The sequence below is a fragment of the Nicotiana tabacum genome, chromosome 17, assembly GCF_000715075.1.
Source record: "Nicotiana tabacum cultivar K326 chromosome 17, ASM71507v2, whole genome shotgun sequence".
Taxonomy (NCBI): domain Eukaryota; kingdom Viridiplantae; phylum Streptophyta; class Magnoliopsida; order Solanales; family Solanaceae; genus Nicotiana; species Nicotiana tabacum.
Genome location: NC_134096.1, coordinates 21,485,622 through 21,509,645, shown reverse-complemented (window position 1 = coordinate 21,509,645; position 24,024 = coordinate 21,485,622). Strand labels below are relative to the sequence as shown.

The window sequence follows — 24,024 nt, the reverse complement described above, 5'->3', positions numbered from 1 at the left end:
ACGTCGCGATATTTGTTCCTACAAAAAATAAAATATACACATACCCATAAATTCCAATGCAGAATATGTTAAGATGTGATGTAAATGATGCATGACTGTCGGAGAGCCGTTATTTAGGGCCGGGATGATGGGATACTTGAACTTGACTCGATTTATTAGCCGGGTTGTGTAACGTTCCGTATTTGTTGGAGCATTGAGTCTCCTCGTGTTGGGAGTAGTTGTAGAATACATTTCCGCTTGTTGGGAAAGTTTTGCAATGGAAGTGTCTCCGCTTGTTGGGAGAGCTTAACTTGTAGAGTGTGTCTCCGCTTGTTGGGAAAGCTTGATTCGTACAGTGCGTCTCCGCTTGTTGGGAGAGCTTTGCACTAAAAAAATGTAAAGTATTCTCTTGGGAGCGATTGACTTAAAAACGTAATCATTCCTGAAGCTACACGAGCAAAATGTCAATACATTCAAAATAATAACAAAGGAAAACAAAAGCATGCCCAAGAGATACTCTTGGCTACAAAGCTAAGTTGCGGCCATCGATTGGTAGAACGTTGGTGACGAGTTTCACGACTGTCTATTCTGGCCTCCGATGTAATGGAGCAGCGATGCAGATTGTTCCGTTGACGGAGTGAACAATCTGCTATATACAAGGCTTCGATTGGCGAAACCGACATTTGATTTGTATAGAATGCTCCAATCAATTGAGCTTATTTCCTATATAGAGGACTCCAACTGGAGAAGTCGGCGGCTCGTTTTGTACAAGGTGCTCCGATTGATTAAGCAGATAGATTGCTATATACATGGCTCCAATTGGTGAAGTCAACAGCTCATTTTGTACAAGGTGCTCCGATTGGTTGAGCAGACGGTTTGCTATGTACAATGTGCCTTTTTCACATCAACGGTCTGACTCTAAGAAACCTGCAAAGGACATCAAGAAGTAGTTTTAGTTGTAGCAAAAAAGTTAAATAAAGGAAGAGGGGTGATAATCCTGAGAAAGTGGATGATCCATCATTTTCCCTAGTTTATTCCCAACATTTCCTTGCAACCTATTGACCATGTACTCAAAGAAATATGATGAATATGACTGAGCTTGATAAAAATATGATGAATATGACTGAGCTTGACTCAGACAACCTACGTATCCAAATGAATCAGGTCAAGGCGTAGTTAGATTACAATAGAAGAAAAATTATGAGATTAAGAATGAAATGGCCAAGTCTAACTTAGACTGCCTACGTAGCCAAATGGAATCAGGCCAGAACGTAGTTTAATTACAAAAGATGACTGAATTCGATGAGGACTGCCTACGTATTCTTTCCCGAGGAAATCAAGTCGGCATAGTTCCAGAGCAATCATACAAAATGATATTTGGATTTTCTATTACAAACCAAATGAGGAGAGAAACCGAACCCTACGTGGTTGCCTACGTATCCCTCCATGGGAAGTCTGGTTGAATGTAGTTCAATTACAGCAAAACCTAACTCTATTTGCCTTCAAACATCGTATCTCTCGATTGCGTCTGAGTAGATGGGCTTCGTGTTGAGTCTTCTGTCCATTTCTACAACACTCGGTGAACCACGTAAGGACCTTGCCAATTTGGTGCAAACTTTCCTTTGGCTTCTTCCTGACGGGGGGAGATTTTCTTTAGAACCATTTTCCCCAATGTGAACTGGCAAGGTTTCACCCTTTTGTTAAATGTACTAGACATCCTATTATGATATAGCTGACCATGACATACTGCATCCATTCTCTTCTTGTCAATGGGCATGAGTTGCTCCTGTCTGACCCGTGGCCATTTTGCATTGTCCAACTTGACCTCTTGGATGACTTTTAATGATGGTATATCAACCTCAGCGAGTATCACGACTTTGGTGTCATTTACTAAAATGTACGGCGTTGCCGCAGTGGATGTTCTCATGGTGGTCTGATAACCCAGTAAGGCGAAGGATAATTTCTCATGCCATTGCCTGTGATTGTCCACTATCTTTCGCAGAATTCTCTTGATGTTTTTGTTGGCTGCCTCAACTGCCCCGTTCATTTGTGGTATGTAGGCTGTGGATTGAGTTATGTATCCTAAATCGGCAGAAGATCTTTGCAGAATTCTCTTGTCAGTGATGATTGACTCATGTATCCTAAATCGGCAGACGATGTTGTTTCGGACAAAATCCGCCACTACCTTTTTGTGACGGCCTTGTGGGTAGATGTTTCGACCCATTTGGTGAAGTAGTTGATGGCTACCAAGATGAAACGGTGCCCATTTGATGCAGTAGACTCTATAGGTCCAATCACATCTATGCCCCAAGCGGTTAACGGCCAAGGCAAACCCATCACATTCAACTCATTAGGCGGAACCCGGATGAAATCCCCATGGATTAGGCACTAGTGACATTTCTTCACGTTGCAGATACTATCGCTTTCCATGGTCATCCAAAAGTATCCAGTTCTCAAGATCTTCTTAGTTAATATGAACCAATTCATGTAGGGTCCGCACGTTCCTGCACGTATTTCTTCTAATAATCTGGTTGCCTTGGTGTCATCTACACATCCCAACAAACCCAAGTCTGGGGTCCTCCTATACAGGACATCCCCGTTAAGGAAAAAATGATTCGCCAACCTCCTGAATGCTCGCTTCTGACTATTGGTGGCATTCTCTGGGTACTCTTTTTTTTCGAGGAATCTCTTAATGTCGTGGTACCATGATTTACCGTCTGGCTCTTTATCTACATGAAAGAAATAGGCATGTTGATCCCTGATCTCTACCTCGATAGGGTCGATGTAGTTCTTGGTTTGATGTTGAATCATAGACGATAGAGTTTCAAGGGCGTCAATGAACTCGTTCTGGATCCTGGGAATGTGCTTGAACTCAATCTTCATGAACTTCTTGCATAACTCTTTTACATAGTGCAGGTATGAAAGGATCTTGACATTTTTGGTAGACCACTCCCCTTGGATTTGGTGTATCAATAGATCGAAATCCCCTATGAGCAAAAGTTCTTTGATGTTCATGTCGACTGCCATTCTGATCCCAAGGATGCATGCTTCGTATTAGGCCATATTATTGGTACATGGGAATCTTATCTTCGCTGATGTTGGATAGTGTTGTCCAAATTCCGAAATTAGTACTGACCTAATTCCTACTCCTTTAAAGTTCGTTGCTCCATCGAAAAACATTCTCCATCCAGGGTATGACTTTGTGATATCTTCTCCGGCGAACAATACCTCCTAGTCGGGAAAGTACATAGTGAGCGGCTCGTAATCTCTGTACACTAGATTTTCTCTGAGGTGGTCGGCTAAAACTTGTCCCTTGATATACCTTTGGGTTATGTACACAATGTCAAATTCGCTGAGGAGAATTTGCCATTTAGCTAGCTTTCCGGTAGGCATCGGTTTCTGAAAGATATATTTGAGCGGGTAGAGCTGAGATATCAAATGCGTAGTGTATGCCGACATGTAATGCCTTAAGTTTTGGGTGATCCAAGTTAGAGAAAAACAAGTGTGTTCTACCAAGGTGTATTTGTCCTCGCATGATGTGAAGTTCTTACTTAAGTAGTAGATGGCCTGCTTTTTTCTCCCAGTTTTGTCATGTTGTCCCTACACACATCTGAAGGCGTTATCCAAAAATGATAGATATAGTAGCAATGGTTTCCCGGTCTTGGGGGGAACCAATACTGGTGGGTTTGACAAATATTCCATAATTCGGTTGAAGGATTTCTTACACTCTTCTGTCCACTTTGTGACAGCGTCCTTTTTCAGCAACTTGAAATAGGTTCACCAATTACTGTAGATTGAGCTATGAAATGACTGATGTAATTCAGTCTACCTAGGAAACTGATCACATCTTTCTTACTCTTGGGCGGTGGAAACTCTTGAATGGCTTTTATCTTTGATGGGTCCAATCCTATCTCTTTCCTGCTTATGATGAAACTTAACAATTTTCCAACAAGAACTTCGAACATGCATTTTGCCGGATTCAATTTTATGTTGTACCTTCGCAGGCGCTCGAAATATTTCTTCAAATCATCTAAATGTTATGAACTTTTCCGAGACTTGATGATGATTTCATCTGCATATACCTCGATCTCATTGTGAATCATATCGTGAAAGAGGGTCGTCATGACCCTCATGTAAGTGGCACCAGCATTCTTGAGGCCAAACGGCATGACTCTGTAGCAGTGAACTCCCTACGGTGTGGTGAAGGCTATCTTCTCTGCATGTTCTTCGGGCATCAAGATCTGGTGGTATCCAGTGAAACAATCCACGAACGACTGTAGTTCATGCTTTGCGCAGTTGTCGATGAGGATGTGGATATTTGGCAAAGGGAAGTCCTCTTTCAGGCTAGCTTCGTTGAGATCTCGATAATCAACGCATATATTGATCTTCACGTCTTTTTTGGGTACTAGGACGATATTTGCTAACCAGTTGGGATAATTGGTGACCCTTACTACATTAGCCTCTATCTTCTTGGTTACTTCTTCCTTTATCCTCAGACTTAAGTCGGGCTTGAATTTTCAGGGCTTTTGCTTGACTGGTGATCTGTCATGATCGGTAGGCAATCGATGCGAGACAATGTCAGTACTTAATCCAGGCATGTCATAATATGACCATGAAAACACATCAATGTATTGCCGGAGGAGGTCAATTCATTCTTCCTTCTGCTCTGCCTCTAGATGGATACTGATTCGGGTTTCTTTCATGTCTTCCTGGCTTCCGAGATTGACCACTTATGTTTCTTCAAGGTTAGGCTTTTTCTGAATCTCCAGTTGTTCGATCTCTTGGAGGAGATTGTCTTGTATCATACTCTTGTTGTATTCCTCGTAATCTGGGTCGTTTTACTCGACGATTTCATTACTTGTCAAAATCTAGGAATGTAGGTTTTTATCGTTTTGATTACTAAAAAGAAAAACTAAGCATAAATAAAGCGGTAAATAAAGTTTCAATATTTTAAGAAAATGATTATTTTTATTTCATCAAAAGAGGAACGTCTAAGCATTCAAAAGGGGTAAATGACAAAAAGGTATAGACACGGTGCATAACTAAATTGACCATGTGCTTTTCAAAAGAAACTTCTACAATTTTACACTACCAAGACTCCCTGTGAACCAAAGACGGGCTGGTGGTCCAATTCCACAATTCCTCTCCTGGTTCGGCATTCCGAATGGTCGGTGTCTTGATGTCAATTCTTTCACATCATTCTTAAATCATAGTCACGAACAACCTTCCCATTCCCTTGACAATATCATCTTCTAACGTTGAACTTTGGTCCGTACTCACTTATTGTGACCCACGCCTTCGACAGGAAGCTCATCTCTTCGGTAAGTGATCATATTTACTTCGACCATTTTCCAAATAGTTGCAGCCAGTGCTTCACTGGTGGTATTTCTTAGCACACTTACCCCACTTAGTACTCTCATCAGGGCATCCTTATGATTGTCAGAGCTCACCAGTAAATCCATGATTGATATTTGCGCAAGTTTTCTTCAGATGTTCCTCCACAGAGTATTCTTTGGTCAACATTCTCTTCCAAAATTATGCGTCCTCGGGGTCTGTTATATTTCTTCTTTGAATCTGCTCTCTTCCCAAATTCTCTCAGGAGCGTAGTATCTCCCTGACCTAGTTATACCATGGGCTGCCACAAAGTCTGTCATTTTTGGTTTTCCCTTTTACTTATATGTCCATGGAAAAATTTTGTATTCCCGACCCTCTTCGTCCCCGGTAGAAACGACAAGTTATCATTGGTAAGTCTGAAACGTAACTGTAGGTCTCAATTGTATTGTGATCATCGGAGTCCTTTGAGGTGGGATCCTTGCGGCCTGTGCATTTCCTATTGTGATAATGGTTCCTTTCAAGTAATATTCTTCATCTGAGGTGATCACGTTGACTCCCTGATTCTGGTGATTTAGTAGCGGATTGCAATTCACATTGGGCGGAGCCGGAGTGCACTGAATGGCTCCACTTTTGGTTAGTGTTTCAATTTCATTTTTCAGCTTAAAACAATCTTCAGTATCATGCCCGGACACTTTTGAATGGTACACGCACCTTTTGGTTGTATAAAAAATACTTTGAGGGATACTCAAGAACCCTTCCTTCCACTGGATGTATCAATCATGCTCTCCTCAATCTTTCAAACAATTAAGCCAGAGGCTCAGCAATCGGGGTATAATATCTGAGACCTCTCTCTTCAAAATTCGGGCGAGGTCGGGGTGCATAAGTGGGTAGATTTTGATGAGTGGTGGTTTGGACAAGAGCATATGGTTGTTGTGGATTCGAGTTGTTATGGGCTCGAGGTGGGTTATATTGAGGTTGCGTTTGGTAATATGGTTGTGTGTTGTAGACTGGAGCGTAGACGTGTGGTGGTGAATGGAATAAGAAGTGTTTCCATGATGTGAGCTGTGTTGATAGTAAGGGACGACTTCTAAGACTTCTTCTTTTTTCTTCTTTCCGCTACAGATTGACCCTGATTGGATTGCCTTGCTAGCTTCTTGCAGTGCATCCATGGATTGTACTTTCCCGGATCTTATACCTTCTTCTAAGAAATCTCCCATTTTGACTAGTTCGGAGAATTTCTACCCCATCATACCCATAAGCTTTTCAACGTATATCCCTTTGTAGGCCTTGATAAAATACTTAGTCTATTCACTGTCGTCCAACGGAGGTTGTGCCCTGGCGGCTTCTGATCTCCATCGACATGCATACTCTTGGAATGACTCAGATGACCTTTTGACATGCATACTCTTGGAATGACTCTGATCTCCTAGTGCAAACCTATCGGGAGTGATCTTTGTGTTGAATCAGAAGCAATTTATGAAATCTTGCGCCATATCCTGCCATGTCCTCCAGTTTCGCGGGTTTTGTCGTGTATACCAGGTAAGTGCTTCTCTTGTTAGGCTTCTTATAAACAACTTCATCCTCAGCTTGTCCTTTCTTCCCACTCCAACTAACTTGTCACAATATGACCTCTAATATGTGCGGGGTTCACCCGTCCCATCAAAGATATCGAACTTTGGAGGATTATACCCTACTGACATATTCACATCTAGATTGATACACAGATCCTTATACTCCAAACTTTCACTTCCCCTAGCTTCCCTTTCTATCTCGGGCAGGTCTATCTCATAAGGCACCCTGACAGTGACAGGTGCTGTAAAGGTAGGTTCAGAAATGGCATATACAAGAGGAACATATTGCTCATGTGCAGCGGTATGTGCCACCGATATGTGCTGATTTTGGTGAGTGGTAAAGGTGACTCCTTTATGATGAGGGGTGTGAATTGTGTTGGTGGTAACGGGTGGGTTTTGTGGCATTTAAACGTAATATGGTATGTAGGGAATGTGTATAGGAGGATTTGGTGGGTTTGCAGGGGTTCCTGGAGGTATGATTTGAGTGGTGGGGACTAATGTCGGGGTGTTGTTAGCCTGGCATGATGTAGAAAGAAAGTGGTAGGGAATTGAATCCAGAGAGGGGAAACAAGGTGGTGGCGGAAGCGTTGTCACGACCAGATATGCTAGTTCCCTGATATGTCGTACTTCCTCCATTAAAGACTCCATAGCATGGGCCATACTGGCCACATGTTCATCATTCCTTGTATCGTCATTCTCTCCCGATCGCCCTGGGCTATGGCTATGGCTATGACCAAAGCATGTTCGGTCAGGTTTTCTGTCGCAGACATCTTCCCCTTTGATCGTAAGTTGTATGGTGGTTCCTCCAGTTTTGGGTCGACACAAATCAACTTTTTCTTTTGGTGAGTAATAATAAAGTAATAAATGAAAGAAAAAGAAAAGGAAACAATAGTCAATTTCTTCATTTATGCAAATAAAGGGTCATACAGAGCAATTAATTCACGTATTCAGGCAAGCACATTTTCCTAGAATTTATGGGACCTCTCATTGCCGGAGGTAGGCCTAAATCGCAGATATTTGACAAACAATTAGATTGGACACATTCAGTTCTTAAGTAAATTTTGTTTTCATTGATAGTGTTTGGATTGAGATAAGTAGGAACAAAGGTTACATCATCATTTTTGGCATTCACAAAACTACATGGGCTTGAACAACTTGCCCTTAGGGAAAAATAAGGAAACTGGGAATAAAGAAAAAAGTGGAAAAGAAGGGGAAATCAACTAAATTCTAGTAACCATCCCCGAAATCATTCCCTATCTCCCCTTCCTCTTCTGGATCTTCCTCCATATCTTATTCAAATTCCTCTCCGTCATCATTGAACTTAGATTCTTCTTCTGGGACTTTCTTCAGTTTTGTATCAGATTCTATCTGGATGCACTGCACTACTCGATCATCATCTTCAGTAGGTGCATCAAGGTAGTCACAAGGTAATGTGGCAGGATCTCATGGTAGATTTACATAGAAGCCATTGCGTCCTCCGGCCAGGCTATACCCTCTTTGCTTGGTCGGGCTAGCTCATCTTCCTCGTTGATCCAGACATAATACTCCAGAGTGCACCATGAGTTTTGACCTATTGGCATTGTGACCAGATCATTCCACTCTTCTTGGAACCTTATTATCCTTGGTATTGGAATATGTTCGTTGTATTTATCCTCATATAGAGTTTTCCTCATCCATATAGGCATATCCTGGATCAACCCAAAATGTCGGAGAACCTATAGGGGTGAGTATGGTTGGATCCCCTCAAGTCCTATCAGCTTAATGAAGTATTTCTGAGGAGTCCTTAGGATTGCCCTCCCACCTAACCATGACAGCTTCCAATTCACCCATCCCCTACTTAGATTAGTCAGCATTTCTCTCCACTCTTCTTGTCCATGTGGGGAGACCCGATGTCTCATCCTCTCGTTGTGGCTGCGAATCATGTTGCTGACGCCCACAAAGTAGTTGATTGTGGCCTCTCACTGGAAGAAATATTATGTGGTCCAGATCTGAAGCACCATATTACAACCCTTAAAGAAATCATATCCCCATGCACGCGCAGACAAAGCCCTTAGAATCTCAGCTAATACTATCGGTACCAGAATAGCTTAGAGCTTGCCATGGAATGTTTCCAGAACCATGGGTAACAAATTGATATTGATTCGACCTCTTCTTTAGGGGAAAATCAACAATCCTAATAGTGCCAATGAGAAATTTAAGGTCCCTAGACTCTCCCACATTGCTTGATCACATTGAAATTCTCCCAAATATGATTCATAGCGTTCACGGTGTTCGAACCTATCGAACAGTTGATCTAGGCTCACCCATCCGTCCTTGATATTTCTTAGACTTAGATTGTTTGCCAGACCTCTAGGAACCTATAACCAAGCATGGTGACTGATAATATCGGTTTGCTTCATATAATTGGAAGCTCCGTGAAACTGGTAACTTCTTCCAATATCGGTACTAACTCACAATTAGCAAACTTGAACTCCACCTTAGCATCAACAGGCGAGTAAGCACCTTGTTTGCTTGGATATTTAGCAAAACGGTTAGTTTTCCCAGGTGTGTCTGAATTTCATCTCTGTGCTCTCGGCAGATATTCTTCCACCACTACTTTAGCTTGTGTGGCGCTCCCATCACCATATTGATCTCGGGGATGTTTTGGTTGATTTCCATTTCTGAAGTTGGTAAAGAAAGGTTTTGGTAAGTGTTTGCTTCGGATCTTTAGGTGTCTCGTCAGGTTTGTTCGTCTTTCCAGAGAAGTCATCTCATTGGGTGCATGACCCGTTGACATTAGGGTGGCTTTCCTAATTGTGTGTCGATGCCAAGGACCGACTCACCTAAGGTTTATGCAATATGACCTATGGTTTCTAGAGTGGAGTGTTCCTACTTTTGAATTGGACTAAAGACTGCGAGAAGTTATGTCAGTTGACCTGACAAAGCCATTCTCTGAAACTAAAGAGTTTTGAAAATAAGGTTCGGAGGGGTGTAAAAGACGACCCTTGCGTTCCATATTGTGTGATATTACACGGCCAAGACTCGATAGGAAGAAGTGTGATGACAGTATATATAAAGCGATAACAGATAGAGGTGTAATAATAACATGCATGATAATAAGCAAGCATACGGAGCAAGTAAGGCAGGTAAGCATGTAATTGCAGGTTAAATACAGTTAAAGCAATGTACAAACAAATCTAAGTGACAAATTCAGTCTAAGTCTACTATGGACAGAACCTAAGAGTGAAATCCCCAGCAAAGTCACCATGTTGTTGCACCCTATTTTGCACTAGTCAAAACAAGGTTCAACTTATGGTTTCTCTATTGTTGATGAAAGAGAGTTGCCACCTAATATTTAAAGGTATATTATGTTACCTATTTATTTACTAAAGCCATGTTCTTTTATTAGTCTGCTAACTGGTGAGATTATGGGTAAGGGTTCTCTTTCTTCTAAGAGAAAGGTGTTAGGTACCCCTTAAAATCTACCTGAGGTAGCTCCATAGGACTTAGACTAAGTTAAAGGATTAGTTGTTTGTATTATACTTAATTGGTGCTACAGGCATACTGTTTACGATATATATTAAAACATGATATTTATAAAGAGGGTGTGTAGTTTTAAAAGGATGTGAGTTTATAAAGAAGTCTTAGAAAATAATGTTGGTATGTATGATTGGAAGAGTTTAAAATATGTGTATGCTGTTTGTATTTATAAAACATGTGAGAAAGGGCTAAGTTATAAAACACTTTATTTTTAAAGAATGGATATTCATATTACTCTAATAAGATGAAGATGTTACAAAAGTGAGCCTAAGATATACCTTGGCTTCTTAAATCTTAGACTTTAGGAAATCATTTGAAAATCTCTGTTGAGCGGCAGCATCTTGGTTTTACAAAAAGAAGAATCGATTTTCTGTTAGAAGGTCAATCTTGCGATTCATTTATGTTTTTTGTTTGAAAGAGGGACTGACGTCATTTGCTAAGCTATTTTTAGGCTTCAAAATCTTCAAGAAAGGGTTAACAAAATATAGCAGATTAATGATGTTAACAACGTATGATTAGCGAATGAAGGATTAGTTGCTAACTAAATTTCTTTTACTTCTACATTCTTTAAGGCTTGCCTAAGTTGTTTACATGATTTAAGATATAAAGTAAAAGCATTCAATCCAATATGATAATTGTTGTATACATGTGAGAGATAAAGCAATAAGAACACAACAAAAGGCAATGAAGAAATAAAGCTATAGAGTAGTGAAGCGCTAAATAGTAAGGGAGTAAAGGGAGAGGAGGAACTCTGGTTTTTGGGCCTCAAAGAGGTAGGCCAACAATAGCAAGAACGGGCAACAACTGACTTCGAACTTCGAAAATACAGCGACGTTGGACTTGGTCCTGAGTTCCTTAAGAATTCAGCAGGCCCAACAATTGCACATGTCAAGAAAATGAGACAGTCATTAGAAAACAATACTCTATACATGTCCATACATGAAACTTGCGAACAGAAATAAAAGAAGGCAATTAACAATATTTAACATTAGCAAGGTCATACTAATGTGGCGGCTATGTATAACAAGTGATCCATATTGAATACTTTTTGTTGTCATTAAATACTAAACCCAAAAAGAATAATGAGTGTCAATAAATTAAAGGCTAAGGGTAAAGTTTCGCTCAAAGTCAAAGCCCCCTTTTGAATTTCCCGATACTTCAAAGTTTCCAAGGGTCTTAAGGCCCAGGGCAATACTTGCCTCGGGGAGAGTAGCCCAACCAAGAGTTAAACTCTACTCCCAAATACCCCCAACCACTAACGACTCATTCTTCCTTATAGGTTTAAGTGTCAATGAGGCACTTTCAATGTGAATCAGTCACCATAACAACACCAACCATAGAAGCAGTACCCTTCACGTGATAGCTAAAATAGAATATTATAAAATGCAAGAAAACCTATTCACATTGTTATGACCATGCTTCACAGTTAAATGGATGGTTCACTATGAGTAATATGCTAAGCAGGTTCAAAAGAAATTAGTTTCAAACACACCTAGAGGCAGGAACACTATCCTATTATTTGTTAAGAATCAAACACTTGAGAACACAACACATATGCTTTAACAACCTTCAGTTAAACTAATCAAGGATTGGTTTTAACTTGGGCCTTGTTCTCTAGTACACACACGGGTTAACAACTCCAATTGAAAATCTTTAAAAGGGGTTAACAAAGATATAAACCAAAAACTTCAATTATCTTCTAAAGGAAATCAAGAGAAGACAGATTAACAATTATAATTAAGATTCTTGAGGAATGTTAACAACACTATAGGTTAATTACCACAACTGGTGCTCTCAAAAGAATGCCAATACAGGTCAGCAACTTCAAATACAAATTAATAATCTTAATTAAGAGGCTCATGTTGAAAACTTTAATTAGAACATTCACAGAGTATTAATAGGGGTTCAAAGTAGTATCCATGATTAGAGTTTCCACTGGTACTGTCAGAGGTTCCCAAACTACAGCTTGAACTTTTAAAAGGATGCTAACAGGGTCAAAGGATGCAATTAGGACTTCTAAAAGATATTAGAAAAGTTACATATTCATAGCTTCATTTAGGACTTTCTGATAGAATTAACTTCACACTAATCTCATTGAGGATAAAGCATGTTGTTATGTCCAAGCAGTAACAACAAGAGACTCTATTTAAAGCTTAAAAACTAAGTTTAATCCATTTAAGAGAGCTTAGTTAAGTATCAAAATAGTGTGTGCATGTGTACGATGATGAAGGGCAAACAACGGTACTGAAGAACAAAAATGAGTACAGGATCTCAAGAACATACATAAAGGACAACTACCAGAGGTCATATTATGCAAATGTTACTAACAGTATCACTATATGAGATTTAGGAAAGGATAAGAGTATCATCACATTGGGATAACATGTTAAGCATGTCTGGGATATAATTTCAGGTATAATGGAACTCAGCAGCAGTATTTTAGTTAAACAAATGTGTCATCATAACCTGAATACATCTCATTCTCACTTCATGACTTAAACTAGGTGTAAAGTAATCTCAGAACATACACAAAAGTGATACCAGGATCCAAATCACTTATGGCAGGTTTACATAAAAAGTCATGAGTTTAATCAACCAATTAACAGAATCGCAGAAGCATATTATGGAGACAAAATAAGCTAGAAGATCATAAGTTAGTATTTTTGAACTAAGGCATCAAGTTGGTTTTCATCACTAAGTGATTCATACTTTGCTTACATTTGGACTATTAAAGGAACTGCAAAAAGTAACATTCACAGCAGATTAGCATAACATTCAGAGTAGTGCTAATAAAATAATTAAAGAGGTTAGAAACTAGGTATTAGGAATGTTAAGGAGTTTTTTAGTCACTTTCAAATTTAATTTGAATCATAAATCATCATATTCATATCAATATCAACATGTAATTCTAACTTCAATAAATTAAGAAAGTTCATGATTGTAGGAAACTACTTAACAGTCATTAATACACACATAAAACAATTAAGGAACATAAATACATAGCTAATAACATCGTTTAGCAAAAATAGTTAGCCATTTAGGGAACCAAAATCTTAGCTTTTAACCAGTGACAAACTCAGAGCCAAAAGAAAAGGAAAAGTAGAGGTTGAGTGAAAACTTGAAACTCCAAATGAAAAGGCTTAAGCAAATACTCTAATGTATCTCAAATTCTTCAGAAATGTTTGGTGTAATTGGTGTATATTTTCTGTGTCTTAGGTGAGAACATTAAAAAACCTATTTATTGTGGTTGTGAAGCCTTAGGGTTCCAGATTCAAATCGATAGTGGAGAGTGGTGATGCAAGCACAATCGAGTGAAAATTAGAGATGAGCAGAGGTAAAAAACAATAGTTGATTGTTACCTGAGTGGAGTGTAGACCATTGATGGAAACAACCCATCGGACAAAGCCAAAAAACCCAGAGGTTATATAGAATCTTCATGATGAAGTTTATAGGAGGATTCTCATGCGCTTTGACTTGAAAGAACACAAGAAATGTCAGATGATTTGAGATTTCACCCTTTGGTTTGTAACTTCAACATTAGGGCTTTTGAAATTAAATGGTGGAAACAGAAAGAGAATGACGAGATTCGCAGTATAGAGACAAGACGGATGGCCATTGTCACGACCCCAATTTCCCTCTGTATGATATCGAGATGGCACCTAGTCACTAAGACTAGGTAAGCCTAACACTTAATGAATTAAAGACATAATTTAACCAAAAGAACAACTATTAAGCATTAAACTAAAAATTTTGCAGTAAACCAATAATTCTTATTGCAATACGATACCCAAAACCGGTAGTACAAGTCATAAGCTCTACTGAGTTTACTAGGAAAATATTCTAAGTACAATTGTTCCGAACAGGATATATACAGTACAAGTACAATATCAGAAGGTGACTCTGAGGCCTGCAAACGTGACGACAGGTATTCCTTGAGTCTTCAAAACAAAGCCCGAACAGCTAACTAGGGATCAACTGACTACGAAGTACCTGGATCTGCACAAAAATATACAGAAAGCATAGCATGAGTACACCACAAGGGTACCCAGCATGTATCAAGACTAACCTTAGTGTAGTGACGAGGAAAGTCAAGGCACCAACTAAACTAAATAACATGTACAAGTATGAATGTCAAACTAACAGGAAAACAATGTCAATATAAAGCTAAGCATGGTAAAGATAACAAAATGATACTCAAAATAAAAAACTAGAAAAACGATTAGCAACTGAGGACAAAATGTAGTAGAGTAAGCTAAACACAATTTAAGTCCGGTGAAACCGAGTAAAGGGAACAAGTAACAACTCAATAAGAGAAACCGCTTCCACACAAGATTTGTTCAAAGATTTTCCTGAGGTACTTCACCTCATAGTCACATTTCACAGGTCCCAATTCGTGAACCCTAATCACTTGGCATCTCATGCCCACATTATAATTCATAACCGCACGAACGACTCAACTTTCCAAGAACCATTCCGAGGTCATCAAATCACTGAATGTACTCACCATACATATACTCGCGGGTGATCCCACGTCACCCCAATATACATAAGCCCGACAACACTATCTCAATTGAAGATTATTTCTCTCACCCACACTGATAAACCTTAGAACCAAATTTCTCACCATCCGATCATTTAAAAAAAAACCCAATTTCCACATCAACACACCGTATCGGCCTCAACCAGCTATAATAACTCATGCCTGGAATCACACAGTACAACCACACAGCATAACACATCACACATATCCACATAATAATAACTCTAGCCACAATAGCTGCCCATAATCTAATACAACACCGACGAATAACCTCATCTCAGCTAAAATCTCGTTTCAAACCATCACAATGCTGACAACGATGTAAGCAACATAAGGACCTCATAACCATTCACGCGAATCAACAAGTCAACCCTAATGCCACCTGGGCACCCACCTCGCAAGCTAAAACCTAATAAGCACAACGCGAAAATGACTGAATATACAAAGAGAAACACATGAGAGAACTATCAAACAAGCCTGACATGCACAACACCCTAACAGTACCATACTTATGAATCAATTCCACAAAGGAGAATCAAAACATATGAACTAGCCACAAGGATCACATCCTAATATAACTCCACTGCAGCCCGCAGCCCGCAGCCTGGTTCAAACATATCAAACCACATGAAAGAGCGAGGATCCCATCCTCAGTTCTGCATCACAAGTAGTATACACATCATACCAACCGAAACCTTCCACTAATTCAATTACTCTAACAACAACACAATACATACTGAACTCCCACATTGGTAGAGCATCTAAATCACAACTCGTAACCAACCACCTAGAAATCACATCAAGACCTACCGTAATGGGTAACAGAAAGTCACTTCTAGTCTCATAGCTCTGATTAGTGGACAAAACAAAATGATATACACATGCTACCACTACAGAATCTCCCAATAGGGGTAAACAAAAAAGCATAGTACAAAATCACGAAACTCACCCATATGTGAAGCAAGATAAGAGGACTCATCCCGATAATCAGAGCCAATCAAAATAAGAATGATGCTCCTCTACAATAATTGAAACCATACTTGTAACGACACCATCTGGTGCAGCGGCCTCAGCCCTACCATAGAAAGCACATCAATGGGCTGGGACTCCCCCTTCTTAGGCACCCTATACTCGCCTTACCTGCACCCCAAGATGGTGATGCAGGGATATTAGCAACTGGATAAAAACTCATAGCTTGAATACCACGCTGTGACATATCTGTCTAGAGTCTAGGACAATCTCTCACCATGTGGCTAGTATCTCCATACTCAAAGAAACATCACCGTTGGTGTGGCTATGAAAGTTGTCTGATGCGGGTACTCTGAGACCCATGGGTATCTGAAATACTGTGCAAAGCCTGAAGTGCAAAATGGACTGGCTAACCCACTATGTTACTCTGACATTAACATAGTGCCCCGGTACAGCTACTCAAACTCCACGCGCCATGCATCCCGAAGGGTTTGGGGAATACACTCTCTCAAGAACATCTCTTAAAACTGAGTCATTGAAAGTGAAGTTGCATCAGCCGGGCCACCCAACCCGTACACTCACCACTGCTAATATGCCGTTCCCTTAAGCCGGAACATAGTAAAAGCGACCCCACTCATCTCCACAATACCCATAGTGCGGAAAATATGATGTCACTCCTTTACGAAACTATGTGCATCCTCTAAAGCCAAACCACTAAAAGTATGAGGGTAATACTTCTTAAACCTCGCAAGTCCAAGATGTTTCTCCTCAGATGTTGCTGCCCTAACCACGGGCTGAACCGGAACATCAGGCTGTGTTGGCGTGACACTTGGAACCTGATCAACGTGAACTCGCTACTTTGGAGTACGGGCAGAGGGAGTCTAAGTTCCTCCCCCGGTCTGTGAAGTGGCTGGTGCAACCGAAATCAACCCTACCCGAGCCAATATGTCAAACATGCTCAGGAACTGTGCTAAAGTCTCCTGAAGTTCGGGGGTAATTACAGGCGTGTCCGCTGCCTAACCCCCAACAGGAGCTATTAGTGACTTCTCAACTATTGCTCTAACAGGTGCTATAGTTATTGCACGTGCTCCTCCTCGGACTCTGCCTCTGCCCCGACCCCTAGCAATGCCGGCTCTAGGGGCAGCATCATCAGTAACTGTAGCTCGTGTCCTCACCATCTGTGAGAGAATAGAATGACAAAGGCTCAAACTCCGAGATCAATAAACTCGCACGATAGGATTGAAAGAAGTGAAATTGTCCTAATACTTTCATAGCCTATCGAAGATAAGTACAGACGCATCCGTATCGATTTGCAAGACTCTACTAAACTCGCTTATGACTCGTAGCACCTATGAACCTAGAGCTCTGATACCAATTTTTAAATACCCCAATTTCCCTCCATAAGATGTCGTGATGCCACATAGTCACTAATACTAGGTAAGCCTAACACTTACTGAATTAAAGACAGAATTTAACAAGAAACAACTATTAAGCATGAAACTAAAAATTTTATAGTAAACCAATAATCGCGAGTGCAATACGATACCCAAAACCGGTAGTACAGGTCATAAGCTCTACTGAGTTTACTAGGAAAATCTTCTAAGTACAATTGTTCCATACAAGAAATATATAGTGCAAGTACAATATCAGAGGGTGACTCCGAGGCCTATGAATGTGACGACAGGTATACCTTAAGTCTCCACAACAAAGCTCGAACAACTAACTAGGGATCAACGGACTCCGAAGTACCTGGATCTGCTAAAAAATATGTAGAAAGCATAGCATGAGTACACCACAGTTATACCAGTAAGTATCAAGACTAACCTTGGTGAAGTAGTGACGAGGGGCAGTCAAGACACCTATTAGACTAAATAACTTGTACAAGTACGAATGTGAAACTAACAAGAAAACAATGTCAATATAAAGCTAAGCATAGTAAAGATAACAAAATGATACTCAAAATAAAATACTAGAACAACGATTAGCAATAGAAGACAAACAGGAAATAATGTAGTAGAATAAGTTGAACACAGTTTAAGTCCAGTGAAACCGAGTAAAGGGAACAAGTTACAACTCAATAAGAGCAACCACTTCCATACAAGATTTGTTCAAGGATTTTACCGAGGTACTTCACATCATAGTCACATTTCAAGAGTCTTAATTCGTGAACCTTAATTACTTGGCATCTCGTGCCTACATTATAATTCATAACCGCACGGACGACTCATGTTTCAAGGGCATGACATGCACGGATAACTCACGTGCCAACAATAATAATGACTCATGACAACACAGACAACTCATGTTCCAATAGAACAACTCTCAGACAGAAGGAAAGTAAACGAGAGTACATGTAAATGGTCACTAACGTCAGGATTCATCTTCTTAAACTGATATGAGTGATTAATTACGTGTTTTCTTGTGCAAGTGTTCTATCACAATTCAAGTCAACAAGTAAGAGTAGAGGCAATGAATGAAACATAGGAAACCATCACCACAAAATGTACAATGTATAACTCACACAAGGTAGGCACGCCACCACACAATTCATCAATAACAATGCCCCCAGGCCATCACCAATCATCCCCGACATAGCCCACCTTGTCTAGCCACATGGGTAACACTAAAGCAAATGCCCGCCTTGTCTCTCCGTACACGCATAATAATATTCCCACATTGTCTCACCACATGCGCAAACCCACATATATATAACAGTCCTTGTCATATTGCATGTGCAAATATCAATAATAACAATAGCACGGACAACTCACGTGTGAACGCCTCGACAATCCTCTCAACAACACCACGTGTGCTAGAAACACAACAAAACAATATAAAGTCTTTCACCATATGTGCCCATGTGCCACCACCTTTCCTCAAAACAATTTCGATACCACAACCATGCATATCCCTCGTCTCAACAACACTGAGTACATTAAAAACAACAATAATAACACGAGAGTACGACAAGTAAATCAACATAAGAACTACAAAACAAAAAGAAACGGAAGAACGAGCTCACAATGAAAGACACAACAAGTACTAATGGTTTCAACAAGAATATCTCAATAAGGGGAGAGATAATGTATAGCAACGATTCCACGTAAGTACAACTCGACGATAAGGAAGATAACATGAATCAATGAATTCCAAATAAGGATAAGTCAACAATGAAAGGGATAACCAAACTTCAATTAAGGTTAAGCAATTACGGAAGAGATATTAATAACTTTAATTAAGGTTAAGCGATTACGGAAAAGACAGTATGTCTATACAAGAGGAGACAACTTCCATTAAGTCACATAAGCATTTATTGGCAACAAGGGTAGAACATGAATCAATATACTCCAAATAAGACGCGTAAGGGTGAATTTAGTAAATGGAGGATTTAACATAATAAGACAACATCATTTTTAATAATCATAAGAACCTAAGAGCCCTAAACGGTCAAATTTTCACAAATAAGCCCGAGTACGTACTCGTCACCTCGCGTACACGGCCTTCATATGACACAACTAGCACAAATGACTCAAATCCTAAGGGGTAGTTCCCCCACATAAAGTTAGGCAAGATACTTACCATAAAGAAGCTAGACCGATACTCTAAAATAACCTTCTCGTGTGAAACAACCTCCGGACGACTCAAATCTAGCCAAAATAACTTCATCTCATGAATAAAACCATAGTTAACAAATCCGGATAATAAATCTTCAATCTTGAATAAAAACTAAAAAGTCAAACCCGGGCTCACACCTTAGAACCTAATAAAATTCATAAAACCCGAACACACATTCCGATATGAGTCCAACCATACCAAAATAATTAATTTTCGATATCGAATCGCCCTTCAAATCCTTATTTTACATTCTTGAAAGATATTACAAAAATCTCATTTTCTTCCATTCAATTCACTAATTAATGATATAAATAGTTATGTAATCATGAAATATAATCAATTTCCGATAAAAAAACACTTACCTAAATCAAACTCGTGAAAAACCCCTCCAGAATCTCCCAAACCGAGGTCTACAATGCCAAAAATGTTTTAAAATGTCAAACCTCGAAATTAAAACAATATGCTCAGGTGCGACGCACCAGAACTAGTCCTGCCCTCATGACCAAAAATGATCTGAAACTCGTATGAAACTCACCCGAGCCCCTCGGAACCCCATCCGAATATACCAAAAAGTCTGATAATATAATGCGGAGCTACTCAAGGACTCAAATCATATCAAACAACGTCGAAATTATGAATTGCACCTCGAATCGAACTTAGCGAACTTATAAATGTTTCAAATTCTATAACTCGCGTCGAAACATATCAAATTAATCTGGAATAACCTCAAATTTTTCATGCAAGTACAAAATGACATAACGGAGCTAATCCCACTCTTGGAATTTCAATCCGAGTCCAATATCAACAAAGTCAACTTTCGGTCAAACCTCTCAACCTTCCAAAACTTCAACTTTCCTATTTTCGCCAAAATGCATCAAATTATCCTACAGACCTACAAATCCAAATCCGGACGCACACCTAGGTCCAAAATCACTATACGTAGCTATTGGAATTGTCAAAATACCATTTCAGAGTCGTATACATAAAAGTCAAACTCCGGTCAACTCTTACCGCTTAAGCTTCTAAAACAAGATTCATCATTCCAAGCCAATCTCGAATCATCCGAAAACCGAACTCGACCACACATGCAAATAATAATACCTAATACAAAGATGCGCGAGACCTTAAGACACCAAAAGGAACACTAATTCTCAAACTGATCAGTCGGGTCATTACAACCATGCTTTCCATGGATTTGAAAGACCACGGAAGATTTGAAGTCTCATCTCTAGGTTAGGGTTTTCGGATTTGGCGGATTTTGAATATCAACAACGAAAGAGGAAAGAAGAAGCATGATTCGCGGATTTGGGAAACGATAAGAATGATTTGTGGTTTGATTCGCGACATTGCACTAATTTGTGCAAGGTTTTCGTGACTGATTGGTCTGGTGAGTTTGAGAGAAATCAGAGAAGAAGGGTAAAGGGGGCGGCTGAGTCTAGTGAGGAATAATTAGGGTTTGGAGATAGTTGGGGTTGGGTCTCTAGGTTAAGCTTAGGAGATCAAATCTGGGTCATTGATCTTTGAGATCAACGGTCCTAATAATTTTGGATTAAACATTTTTTTGTGGGGAATTTTGGTGGCCGTTGGATCACAATTTTTTTGTGGGGAATTTTGGTGGCCGTTGGATCCTTGTGATCCAACGGTTAGGATTAAATCTCTATGTTTTTTTAAATTTAAAGAGGAAATGTAGTAAAAAATCATGGACCGTTGATCATAAAACGGATGGCCCGGATTAGTTGTGCTTGTTTTATGTGTGTGGGAGACGGGTGACATGGCAAGCTCTGATTGGTTTAAAGGTAATGGCAAGGATTTTCAAGGTGGATTGGAGGGGTGTTTGGACTGGGTCTTTTTCGGATATGGGCTGGTGTATTGGGCTAGAATTGATTTAAATTGTAGCTAACGTTTAATTAGAAATTGCAATTATAGCCTTTTAGCCTTTTGATCCATTTTGAAATTAAATTAAATAAACTTATTAATTTCGAATAAAATATAGTAAAATGATTAATATCAAACATACCACTAATTCTTGTAATTAATTATTTATAAAATATTGTATTTTCTAAATTATAACACCAATTTTGAATTATTAATATAGTAATCTAATTAACGATGAATTAAAGAAGTAATTCATTAAATTAATTATAAAGCCTCTGTGGTATATTTTAAAAATTATTTTAATAGTATAAAAATAGTAAGTTTACTTGTAATTACATATTACCCATGCTAGGTTATTAATTTCAAAACTAATGCTTAGTTAATTTAGTAAAATAAATATTTATTGATAGAAAGTACTTTCCAAACATTCATTGTAAATTATTAAGTACAAATAAATTATTTTTAAAAGAGGGTCAAAATTGGCTGTCAACACTTCATAAGCTCATGTAACACAAATCGTACCCATTTTTGTAGGGGAAAAAATACCAATCTTGGCCAACAATGGCCTTTTATGATTTCACTAACAAATATCGAAATAAATTTACTATATTATATGTCAAACCCAAAGCAAAAGATTTACCTATTGAAGTTTTTCTCTCAAAACCCACTTGTTGGGTACTCTTGAAGAATTCATAAAAATATGTAGAGATTCATGACTTTTGGTATTAAATCTAGGATAAGGGAGGTGTTAATAACATAAAATTATTGTAAAAATATTACCTTTGGATCCAAAGGGTTGGGGTCGTTCTCCTCTCTTAAACTTTTAATAAAAGCATGAAAAGTATAACCTTAGGATCCCTTTTCCCCGTAATAAAAACACATGTTGCACGTTGCAGCCCCTAACTTTCACCTGTTGTTTATGCCCTTTTAGGTAGTGGCCGTTTAGTTCATGCCCCATTAGATGATCGGTGCAAGGCCAAAATTTGGAACACATTGATCCTACTTGTTCCCTCTCAAAGCTGCTTTGAGATACCAACAAATGTTACTAGAGCATTGTATCCCCAACTCTTGTTTGCTATAACACTAGTTATTACTTTTCATAGAAAAATTGGTTTTAGGATATACACATTATGTGTGTACCCTACAAGAAAAGTACACAATCATGAAAAGTATTTTAGAATGTATTTTTGTCACGCCCTAACTTTGAGGAGCACGACTGATGCTCGACCGAAATATCCTAGTCAAGCAAACCTACTTGATGCCTTCTACCCAACCATACCCATGATCAAATTGAGAATCGATAATAAGATATAAACATGAGAGGATAGGATGCAAAGTACCAAGTCTCGTTACTTATAGGAATTTCATTGATATTTACCATAAGTTTGCAGATTCACATTTAAAAGTGGAATCATCCAACAATTACAACAATATTTTTAGTTTGCTACCCCAATCAAAATAAAACTCACAACATATCTACGGAGCCTCTAAGAGAACATGAATACTGTATGGAAGTGTCGGTGACAAGGACCCGACTATACCCCAAAAGTAAATGTACATAAAAACAATACAACATATGGGCCCCGGTATGGAATATAGCTCACCAAAACCCGTTGAGAAGAGGGTATGATGTTATAAAAGATCGCTGCCACCTGCTGAGGAACTAAATGTATCCATTAAAGAAGCAGCACCCCCGACAAAAGCGATGTTAGTACATATAGAATAGTACCAGTATGTAAAGCTAAATACCCTCTCATGGAATGTAATGCCATGATGAAAGGATGAGAAACATGGAAAATAGTAAGTAAATCAATCATGTTTAAATGCCAAATTAAAACAACATAAAGTTTCAAGTGAATATTTCCATGTAAGGTTGGGAGATCCTTAGTACCGACACACCACCATGCCCATGGCATGGAGTTCAATCACTGCCCGGCTGGCTAAGCCATCTCACCCCAAAGTATGAGGATTTACATAGAAACACAACACCACTATATGCACAGCATGGCATCCGACCTTCGCTCGATCAGCTAAGTTGTCTCGCAATAATGTTGTGTGGGAAATAATCTCGATATAATAATACAGGAATTTGTCCCTCAATCAACCCCTACACTGACATGTATAGTTTCCAACTTGGGCATTTATAACCTAGCCTTCCTCGGTGACCTAACGATACTCATAATAATATTTAATATATAAAAGAATCACATTAGTTTCGTAGCTTTTCATACTTCCTTTTATTTCATTGGCACTCTTGGCCACAAATGTAAATCATCATTCTTGGCACGAGGGCCGTATGTCATAATTCATACTTTTCATTGTCACACCCCTTTTCTACCCCCAAAAGATATTTGTGTTATTGATTGTGGATGGTGGGTTAAAGAGTTTCTTCAATTAAAGTGACAAACTTGAATAGGAATTATTTTATTTACAGAGTCGCCACTTGGAATTAATTTTTTTTTTGGGTGTTCCAAGTCACCTTTTGTTTGAATCCCTAGTCAAAGGAAGATTTGACTCTTTTATTATTGGTCTGCAAAACAAAGTCCGGAAAGGAATTCTGTTGACCGGGGGGAAGGTGTAAGGCATTCCCCGAGTCCCGTGGTTCTAGCACGGTCGCTTTAT

At 39.1% G+C, this 24,024-nt stretch overlaps 1 protein-coding gene across 1 annotated transcript; it reads right to left on the bottom strand.

Annotated features, from left to right (window-relative positions):
* Window positions 1-2,367: 2,367 nt before the first annotated feature.
* On the bottom strand, window positions 2,368-3,006 carry LOC142171726 (uncharacterized). Its single transcript, XM_075235420.1, has one exon. It carries the CDS (start codon window positions 3,004-3,006, stop codon window positions 2,368-2,370), a length of 639 nt encoding a protein of 212 aa, XP_075091521.1.
* Between the last annotated feature and the right edge of the window lie 21,018 nt (window positions 3,007-24,024).

Excerpts from the sequence above, each read along its gene's own strand:
- LOC142171726 (XM_075235420.1), bottom strand. The coding sequence starts at position 3,006 with ATGGCAGTCGACATGAACATCAAAGAACTTTTGCTCATAGGGGATTTC.